This window comes from Eleutherodactylus coqui, chromosome 7 (genome assembly GCF_035609145.1).
Source record: "Eleutherodactylus coqui strain aEleCoq1 chromosome 7, aEleCoq1.hap1, whole genome shotgun sequence".
Taxonomy (NCBI): domain Eukaryota; kingdom Metazoa; phylum Chordata; class Amphibia; order Anura; family Eleutherodactylidae; genus Eleutherodactylus; species Eleutherodactylus coqui.
Genome location: NC_089843.1, coordinates 211736862 through 211746880, shown reverse-complemented (window position 1 = coordinate 211746880; position 10019 = coordinate 211736862). Strand labels below are relative to the sequence as shown.

General features: G+C 50.7%; 1 protein-coding gene across 2 annotated transcripts in view; it reads right to left on the bottom strand.

Annotated features, from left to right (window-relative positions):
- Window positions 1–294: 294 nt before the first annotated feature.
- Window positions 295–10019, bottom strand: part of IDUA (alpha-L-iduronidase) — a 131875-nt gene continuing 122150 nt past the window's right edge. For both annotated transcript variants that reach the window (XM_066574323.1, XM_066574324.1), the window contains exons 11-14: window positions 2502–2627; window positions 2194–2270; window positions 1956–2056; window positions 295–442 (exon numbers count right to left, since the gene is read on the bottom strand). In XM_066574323.1, coding sequence (XP_066430420.1) covers window positions 342–442; window positions 1956–2056; window positions 2194–2270; window positions 2502–2627 — 405 coding nt within the window. In that variant the 3' untranslated portion in view covers window positions 295–341. The remainder of the gene's footprint in view (window positions 443–1955; window positions 2057–2193; window positions 2271–2501; window positions 2628–10019) is intronic.

Genomic DNA, 10019 nt, shown 5'->3' with positions numbered 1-10019 from the left:
GACCTGGAGCCGAGGATACTGTCCAGCCAATCAGCATCAGGGGGCGTTAACCCCTGTCAATCTTGACTCCACCAGGAATTCCTGGTGGCATCAAGATACACTAATACCATGGAGACCTTATGGCCTCCTAAGGCTTGAGGGCCCGGCTACATCCCCACCCTCTGCGCCCACTAGAGTTAGGCCCCTGATTACTTTACCTATATGAGAGCTCAAATAAATCCCAGATGGGACTGTCAGCGCTATATAATGCTATGGATTGGTACATTCAGTTCAAGATAACATTTCAAGACAATATTAAAAGCATTGCGGTGCATATTTAATGGTATTCAGTGGTGACAAGTCTAAAATAATTCAGTATAATCTTTGGGAACACTATAGGGTCCTGGGATATCCCAGTAATTAACAGCCCGCACTCTGTACAATCCGGACACTCTGGCACTTTCTGAAAAGAGAACAAAAAAAGTTGTTATTCACATGACTTTGTCATTTTGGGGTCACTATACCGAAGGTCTGTCTAGACTGTCCTACACAGATAAATGCAGATTATTGCTGCTTGTAAGGGCTTCTGTCCACAGGCGAATTTTCACTGCGTTCCCTGGAGCGATTCTCCGGCCGCGGGGAACGCAGTGAACGCTTTCGACAGCATTGCTATGGAAAGCGCAGCCCCTCTGTCCACGAGCGAAGAATCATAGCGATTCTCCGCTCGTGGCTGGCAATTCGCAGCATGCCGCGAATTGCCACGATTCTCCATGGTGAGCCTAACTGTCAGATAGGCTCACTCCAGAGATCCGTTCTGCCGGCTCCTGCTCCCGCCGTGGGATTTTGCAACACCCATGGACAGGCAGCCTAAGGTCTCAGAGGAGAGGCTGTCTATTTCATCACTAACCTCCGCATACAGCACATTTACATATGTGTGATGCTATTAGTAACACATTTATATCAGCCTTGCACTGTACAAGTTTTATTGGACTTTGAAAACTGGTCAAACTACATCCATTCCATAATCCGAATTGCATATTCCGCTATCGCAAGAAAAATCGCAGCATGCTATATTTTACCACGGAATCCGTGCGGACGGCCGCCCCTGACATCCATTGCGTCTGGGCTGCGGGTACCTGTGTCAGCGACGGCGTGAGAAATACAAACAAACCCCAAAAAACCTGTATTATGCATGACCGCCTGCGGTCATCCGCGATATAGTTAAGGGAGGTACGCAGGGTCATCGGCCGGGGATCACAGCTAGAATCCTCTGCAGAACTCCCGCGTGCGGAATCCGACCCCCTTAATTGAGCCTTAGAATGGATCTTCATGTGTGTAGATAAGAGAACATCTTTTTTTATTGTCTATATGGGTTGTGTCATTAAAAGAAAAAAAAGTTTCAAAGGCTGACCATGTGATAAAATTTAAAAAAAAACAGCATGCTCACCTGTTTTTGGCCCTTTGGGGCACAGCTGAGGGGCTCCTACTACCCCGTCCACCAAGATATGAGCGCTGATACCAGGAGTTCAGGAAGTGACTCTGCGGCCTCTGATTGGCCCTAGCAGTCACCTTACTTCAGGTGGCCATCTGTGCTGAGTTATGACGGGGAGCTGCTCAGCAGCGCCCCAAGAGGCAATATGCTGTCTTTTTTATTTTCTCTCATGCCCAGCCTCTAAAATGTTTTTTTAAATTTTTTAATGACACAACACCTTTAACATAAGGTCACTTATTGGGAAAAAGTTATCACAGTCATGTTAACTTTGACTCCATTGAAGGTAACTAATGTAATAGTTTACCAATCAAAGCTTATATGCGTCATATCAATCAGACCTACGGCGCCATTGTAAGTTCAGATACTGGACCTATGAAGCAGACTGCTATCATATATATCACGCCAGTATAAATATTAGCCAAGTATTATATCACCCCACTGATAATGATATAAAGAGCTATAAAAACACCTTAAAAAGACCTACCGGGACTGTAAGTGAACAAGGAAAAAAAAACATTCCTTGTGTTTATTCTATCAAAACTTAAGCCATCGAAAGAAAACTCCACTTCATACGTCTTCAAACATCTGGAAGAGACACAGGTATACAGTAAATGTAAAGCCTTATGATTCATCGTCCTTTACGGAACACAAAACTGAAATAATGCTAAATATTAACATAAATAATGAACAAGATCCTCCAATAACTGGAAATGAGCACATACCGCGATCCAACATGGCCGTCGCTCCACGCCAACGCTACTTGTCCTCTAAAAAGAGGAAGGAAATGAAGTCCAGTGACCTTAGAGGAGAAAAACAATAGTGGAAGACACATCTGCCGGAATTAAGGACAAGTGTGAAGGCGTCAGATGGAAGTAGGGCGTGCGCTACTTTACATCCATTACAGGCGGGTACAGAGCAAACTATAGAAGACCTATAGATACAATGGAGTGTAAGGACATCATATGACTTAAAGCCTACTTGACAAACCAAAAGGAACCCATGCTTGGAAAGTAAGGCTTGTCAATCTCACCTTCCCAGGAGGTAAACGGGGAGGTTTACATATATGAACCAGAAGCACTGAAGGAACTGGAAGCTGTACTTTCAGAACCATATCACCATCTTTAGGAAAGAGAACAGGTTCTTCCACAACTGGATCCTTCAAACAAATGAGACAGAAGAACAAATTCAATTTCAAAATTTGGAAGTATACAAAGTATTTGACGTCTTTACCTTTAATCTAGCGTTGATTGCCGATCTCATTAGCATATGTACAGTTGCTATTACTTAAAGGGGTTGTCCCGCGGCAGCAAGTGGGGTTATACACTTCTGTATGGCCATATTAATGCACTTTGTAATGTACATCGTGCATTAAATATGAGCCATACAGAAGTTATTCACTTACCTTCCCTGCGCTGGCGTCCCCGTCTCGATGGCTCCGTCTAACTTCAGCGTCTAATCGCCCGATTAGACGCGCTTGCGCAGAAGGGTCTTCTGCCTTCGGCTCGGTCTGGCACGAGTGGTGTTCTGGCTCCGCCCCCTTCTATGCGTCATCGCGTAGCTCTGCCCCCGTCACGTGTGCTGATTCCAGCCAATCAGGAGGCTGGAATCGGCACACAAAATCATTGCTACAAAGTGTATGTGAAGCTCATGGTTCCCAATAGGAGCTTTCAGTCTACAAAGCATCACATGTGAAAGAACTCATTGGACACCATGGGCTTCACATACATGCGTTCTGTAACGATGATTTTGTAGCCCATGTGAACGAGGCCTTGATGATAACAGTAATCTTTATATAGTGGGGACATATTCCGCGGGGCATGAATAGAGAATCTAGACTTATTACATACAGTGTTAAACTTATAGGCATTTTGAACAATAGGAGTCAGAACCCTGTTCACAGGGGATGGGAAGACACAAGAGGTACAAGTGCCTGTCCTGGGCCGTGGTCCAGCTACCTGTCATATACATAGGGCAGTATACATACAAGTGCATGAGACGTCAGCAGCCGGTATCTGTGTATGTACACATATGGAGTGTGTCATGGGGAATCACGGGTGGGGATAAAGCCGTTGGATTCTGAGGTAGAATGTAGGGGAAGACAATGAAGAGTTAGGTTAGGGAATGTGATAGGCTTCCCTAAAAAGATATGCTTCCCACTCCAGGGTGTAGCTTTACGTCCTGGGGATAGCGCTACATCACTTATGATCTTGCGCTATCCCACAGCGGGAGTCGGCTGTCATTCACACCCAGCCTCCCGCTGCAACAGCGGAGGTGCATCGGAGATGCTCCTCCCACTGTTAACCCCTTCCCTGCAACGATCTATGTAGATCGCGGCATGGGAAGTGTTCACAGAGGGAGCGCGCTCTCTATGTTAAGTTGCTGGGCTCTCGCGATATAATCACAGAGAGCCTGGCCTGTTGCCATGGCAACAGGACGACAGACACTGGCGTCCTTTAGTGTCATAGCCTATGATCGCTGTATAAGTGATAAGGCATGGCAGGGCAGTAGCCCTGCCATGCCTTATCACAGCGATCATCAGTGCTGTGCTGCAAGTCCCTCAGAGGAACTCACATTGTGTAAAAAAAAAATTTTTAAATGAATAAAAAAGAAAAATGTAAAAAAAACACCTTTTTTATGCTTTTTCTCATATTAGCATTAGAGATGAGCGAACGCGTTCGTCCGAGCTTGATATTCGTGCGAATATTAGGGTGTTCGGGATGTTCGTTATTCGTAACGAACACCATGCGGTGTTCTGGTTACTTTCACTTCCTTCCCTGAGACGTTAGCGCGCTTTTCTGGCCAATTGAAAGACAGGGAAGGCATTACAACTTCCCCCTGTGACGTTCAAGCCCTATACCACCCCCCTGCTGTGAGTGGCTGGGAAGATCAGGTGTTCGCCTAATATAAAAGTCGGCCCCTCCCGCGGCTCGCCTCAGATGCCTGGTGAGTTAGATGAGGGACAGTGCTGTAGGGAAAGAATTGGTAGTTAGTGTAGGCTTCAAGACCCCCCAAAGGTCCTTATTAGGGCCACTGATAGCTGTGTGTTGGCTGCTGTTAGCAGTGGCATTTTTTTTTCCTCAAAATCGCCTCTGCAGAGCGTTGCACCTGGCATTAGGGACAGAAGTGCTGCATAGGCAGGGAGAGTGTTAGGAGTGAGTGTAGCCTTCAAGAACCTCAACGGTCCTTTCTAGGGCCATATTTATCCGTGTGCAGTACTGTCCAGGCTGCTGTTAGCTGTGCTGCATTTTTTTTGGGCTTCTCAAAATCGCCTCTGCAGAGCATTGCACCCTCCATTGATACTGCAGGGAAAGAATTGTATAGGCAGGGCGACAACACAGTTGTTATTCATAGAATATACGCAGTGCGGCCTTTTGGTGGAAAAACAAGTGAAAACAAATCTATTTGTCCAGCCTCTGTCCGTCCTTACGGGCGGTGGACACGTGTGAGCTGCGTGAAAAACATTGCTAAATCAGACGCACCCAGCTACGCTTTACTGCTGGCTTCGCCATTTGCTTTCCTTAATTGGGAAAAAAAATACCTGCTCTGCCAGAGTTATAATAACTCTGCTACCCTCACGTTCTGTGACACATTAGCAGGGACACAGCACAGTTATTAAACTTAGATTATTCATTCACTAGAGGCAGTGGGGCCTTTCGTTTTCCAAAAAGGGAAAAAATTATATTTGGCCTGCAGTCTTGCGCCAATTTATTTCCTGCCTGTGAAATCAAATCACTGGTAATACAGCATGCTGAGGGGTAGGGGTAGGCCTAGAGGACGTGGACGCGGCCGAGGACGCGGAGGGCCAAGTCAGGGTGTGGGCACAGGCCGAGCTCCTGATCCCGGTGTGTCGCAGCCGACTGCTGCGCGATTAGGAGAGAGGCACGTTTCTGGCGTCCCCACATTCATCGCCCAATTAATGGGTCCACGCGGGAGACGGTTATTAGAAAATGAGCAGTGTGAGCAGGTCCTGTCCTGGATGGCAGAAAGTGCTTCGAGCAACCTATCGTCAACACGCAGTTCTGCGCCGTCCACTGCTGCAAATCCGAATCCTCTGTCTGCTGCTCCTCCTTCCTCCCAGCCTCCTCACTCCACTACAATGACACCTGCTCAGGAGCGGGAACACTCCCAGGAACTGTTCTCGGGCCCCTGCTTAGATTGGGCAGCAGCGGTTCCTCTCCCACCAGAGGAGTTTATCGTCACTGATGCCCAACCATTCGAAAGTTCCCGGGGTCCGAGGGAAGAGGCTGGGGACTTCCGCCAACTGTCTCAACAACTTTCTGTGGGTGAGGAGGACGATGACGATCCGACACAGTTGTCTTGCAGTGAGGTAGTAGTAAGGGCAGTAAGTCCAAGGGAGCAGCGCACAGAGGATTCGGAGGAAGAGCAGCAGGACGATGAGGTGACTGACCCCACCTGGTGTGCAACGCTTACTCAGGAGGACAGGTCTTCAGAGGGGGAGTCAAGGGCATCAGCAGGGCAGGTTGCAAGAGGCAGTGCGGTGGCCAGGGCCAGGGGTAGAGGCAGGGCCAGACCGAATAATCCACCAAGTGTTTCCCAAAGCGCCCCCTCGCGCCATGCCACCCTGCAGAGGCCGAGGTGCTCTAAGGTCTGGCAGTTTTTCACAGAGACGCCTGACGACCGACGAACAGTGGTGTGCAACCTTTGTTGAGCAAAGCTCAGCCGGAGAGCCAACACCAACAGCCTCACCACCACCACCATGCGCAGACATATGATGGCCAAGCACCCCACAAGGTGGGACGAAGGCCGTTCACCGCCTCCGGTTTGCACCCCTGCCTCTCCCCCTGTGCCCCAACCTGCCACTGAGATGCAACCCCCCTCTCAGGACACAGGCACTACCGCCTCATGGCCTGCACCCACACCCTCATCTCCGCTGTCCTCGGCCCCATCCAGCAGTGTAGTTCAGCGCACCGTTCAGCCGTCGCTTGCGCAAGTGTTCGAGCGCAAGCGCAAGTACGCCGCCACGCACCCGCACGCTCAAACGTTAACCGTCCGCATAGCAAAATTCATCAGCCTTGAGATGCTGCCGTATAGGGTTGTGGAAACGGAGTCCTTCAAAAGTATCATGGAGGCGGCGGCCCCGCGCTACTCAGTTCCCAGTCGCCACTACTTTTCCCGATGTGCCGTCCCAGCCCTGCACGACCACGTCTCCCGCAACATTGTGCGCGCCCTCACCAACGCGGTTACTGCCACGGTCCACTTAACTACGGACACGTGGACAAGCACAGGCGGGCAGGGCCACTACATCTCCCTGACGGCACATTGGGTGAATTTAGTGGAGGCTGGGACAGAGTCAGAGCCTGGGACCGCTCACGTCCTACCCACCCCCAGAATTGCGGGCCCCAGCTCGGTGCTGGTATCTGCGGAGGTGTATGCTTCCTCCACTAAAGCACCCTCCTCCTCCTCCTCTGTCTCGCAATCAAGATGTGTTAGCAGCAGCATGTCGCCAGCAGTCGGTGTCGCGCGGTGTGGCAGCACAGTGGTGGGCAAGCGTCAGCAGGCCGTGCTGAAACTACTCAGCTTAGGCGATAAGAGGCACACGGCCCACGAACTGCTGCAGGGTCTGACAGAGCAGACCGACCGCTGGCTTGTGCCGCTGAGCCTCCAACCGGGCATGGTCGTGTGTGACAACGGCCGTAACCTGGTGGCGGCTCTGCAGCTCGGCAGCCTCACGCACGTGCCATGCCTGGCCCACGTCTTTAATTTGGTGGTTCAGCGGTTTCTGAAAAGCTACCCACGCTTGTCAGACCTGCTCGTAAAGGCGCGCCGGCTCTGCGCACATTTCCGCAAGTCCCACACGGACGCTGCCACCCTGCGCACCCTGCAACATCACTTTAAGCTGCCAGTGCACCGACTGCTGTGCGACGTGCCCACACGGTGGAACTCTACGCTCCACATGTTGGCCAGGCTCTATGAACAGCGTAGAGCTATAGTCGAATACCAACTCCAACATGGGCGGCGCAGTGGGAGTCAGCCTCCTCAATTCCTTTCAGAAGAGTGGGCCTGGTTGGCAGACATCTGCCATGTCCTTGGTAATTTTGAGGAGTCTACCCAGGTGGTGAGCGGCGATGCTACAATCATTAGCGTCACCATTCCTCTGCTATGCATCTTGAGAAATTCCCTGCAAACCATAAAGGCAGCCGCTTTGCGCTCGGAAACGGGGGCGGGGGAAGACAGTATGCCGCTGGATAGTCAGGGCACCCTCCTGTCTATTTCTCAGCGCGTACAGGAGGAGGAGGAGGAGCATGAGGAGGATGAGGAGGAGGGGGAAGAGACAGCTTGGCCCGCTGCTGACGGTACACCGGCTGATTGCCTGTCATCCTTTCAGCGTGTATGGCCTGAGGAGGAGGAGGAGGAGGAGGAGGAGGATCCTGATAGTGATCTTCCTAGTGAAGACAGCCATGTGTTGCGTACAGGTACCCTGGCACACATGGCTGACTTCATGTTAGGATGCCTTTCTCGTGACCCTCGCGTTGCACGCATTCTGGCCACGACGGATTACTGGGTGTACACACTGCTCGATCCAGGGTATAAGGAGAACCTGCCCACTCTGATTCCCGAAGAGGAAAGGGGTTCGAGAGTGTTGCTATACCACAGGACCCTTGCGAACAAGCTGATGGTAAAATTCCCAGCCGACAGCGCTAGTGGCAGAAGGCGCAGTACCGAGGGCCAGGTAGCAGGGGATGTGCGTAGATCGAGCAGCATGTACATCCCAGGCAGTGCAACAGTCTTTAAGGGCCTGGCCAGCTTTATGGCTCCCCACCAAGACTGTGTCACCGCTCCCCAGTCACGGCTGAGTCGGCGGGAGCACTGTAAAAGGATGGTGAGGGAGTACGTAGCGGATCGCACGACCGTCCTCCGTGACGCCTCTGCCCCCTACAACTACTGGGTGTCGAAGCTGGACATGTGGCCTGAACTAGCGCTGTATGCCCTGGAGGTGCTTGCTTGTCCTGCGGCTAGCGTCTTGTCGGAGAGGGTGTTTAGTGCGGCTGGGGGAATCATCACAGATAAGCGTAGCCGCTTGTCAACCGACAGTGCCGACAGGCTTACACTCATCAAGATGAACAAAGGCTGGATTTCCCCAGACTTCTGTTCTCCACCAGCGGACAGCAGCGATACGTAAGCAATACGTAGGCTGCACCCGCGGATGGAAGCTACGTTCTCTCTCACCATCCAAAACGGGGACATTTCTGCTTCATCAATCTGTGTCTAATATTCCTCCTCCTCCTCCTCCTGCTCCTCCTCCTGAAACCTCACGTAATCACGCTGAACGGGCAATTTTTCTTAGGGCCACAAGGCTCACTCAAATAATTTTTCAGAACAATTTTTATAAGTTTCAATGCGCTTAAAAGCGTTGGAACTTTAACTTGAACCAATTTTTCGTTACACTGGGCTGCCTCCAGGCCTAGTTACCACTTAAGCCACATTAACCAAAGCGATTAATGGGTTTCACCTGCCCTCTTGGCTGGCCATGGCCAATTTTTGGGATGTACATTAGTACTGTTGATACAGCAATTTTTGTGGGCCCTCGCCTACAGTGTAATCAAATTAATTTTTAGCCCACCTGCATTACAGCTGACGTTACCTCAGCTGTGTTGGGCAATGCAATGGGATATTTCTATGTACCGCCGGTGGCTTCCTGGCACCCACCCAGGCAGTGGGTCCACAGGGAGTTAAACCTACATGTGTCCACTTGTAAAGAACCCCAGTCTGACTGGGGCATGCAGTGTGGGCCGAAGCCCACCTGTATTACGCACGACATTACTACCTCAGCTGTGTTGGGCAATGCAATGGGATATTTTTGTGTACCGCCGGTGGGTTCCAGGGAGCCACCCATGCTGTAGGTGCACACTGAGTTTTTAATACATCTGTACACTTCTAAAGAACCCGTCTGACTGGGCCATGCAGTGTGGGCCGAAGCCCACCTGTATTACGCACGACATTACTACCTCAGCTGTGTTGGGCAATGCAATGGGATATTTCTATGTACCGCCGGTGGCTTCCTGGCACCCACCCAGGCAGTGGGTCCACAGGGAGTTTAACCTACATGTGTCCACTTGTAAAGAACCCCAGTCTGACTGGGGCATGCAGTGTGGGCCGAAACCCACCTGCATTAACCCTTTCCAGTCCACTGTGTGACCTGTGAAGACATTAGGGTTTAAGGCTGTACAGCTCCGTTGTTGGTAGACGTCCATCGGGGTTCTCTTACTGTATATTGCCAGCCTCTCTGCTGTCGGAGCCTATCCTACGTGTCAGCTCATGCAGTACTGGCTTTAGCCAGCATATAGCGCCGTTGTATAACGGCAGAAAAAGAGTAAGCCCCCTAGGAAAACCATATACAAATTGGATTGGAAAGGGTTAAGCACAACATTACTACCTCAGCTGTGTTGGGCAATGCAATGGGATATTTCTATGTACCGCCGGTGGCTTCCTGGCACCCACCCATGCTGTAGGTGCACACGGAGTTTTTACTACATCTGTACACTTATAAAGAACCCCAGTCAGACTGGGGCATGCAGTGTGGGCCGAA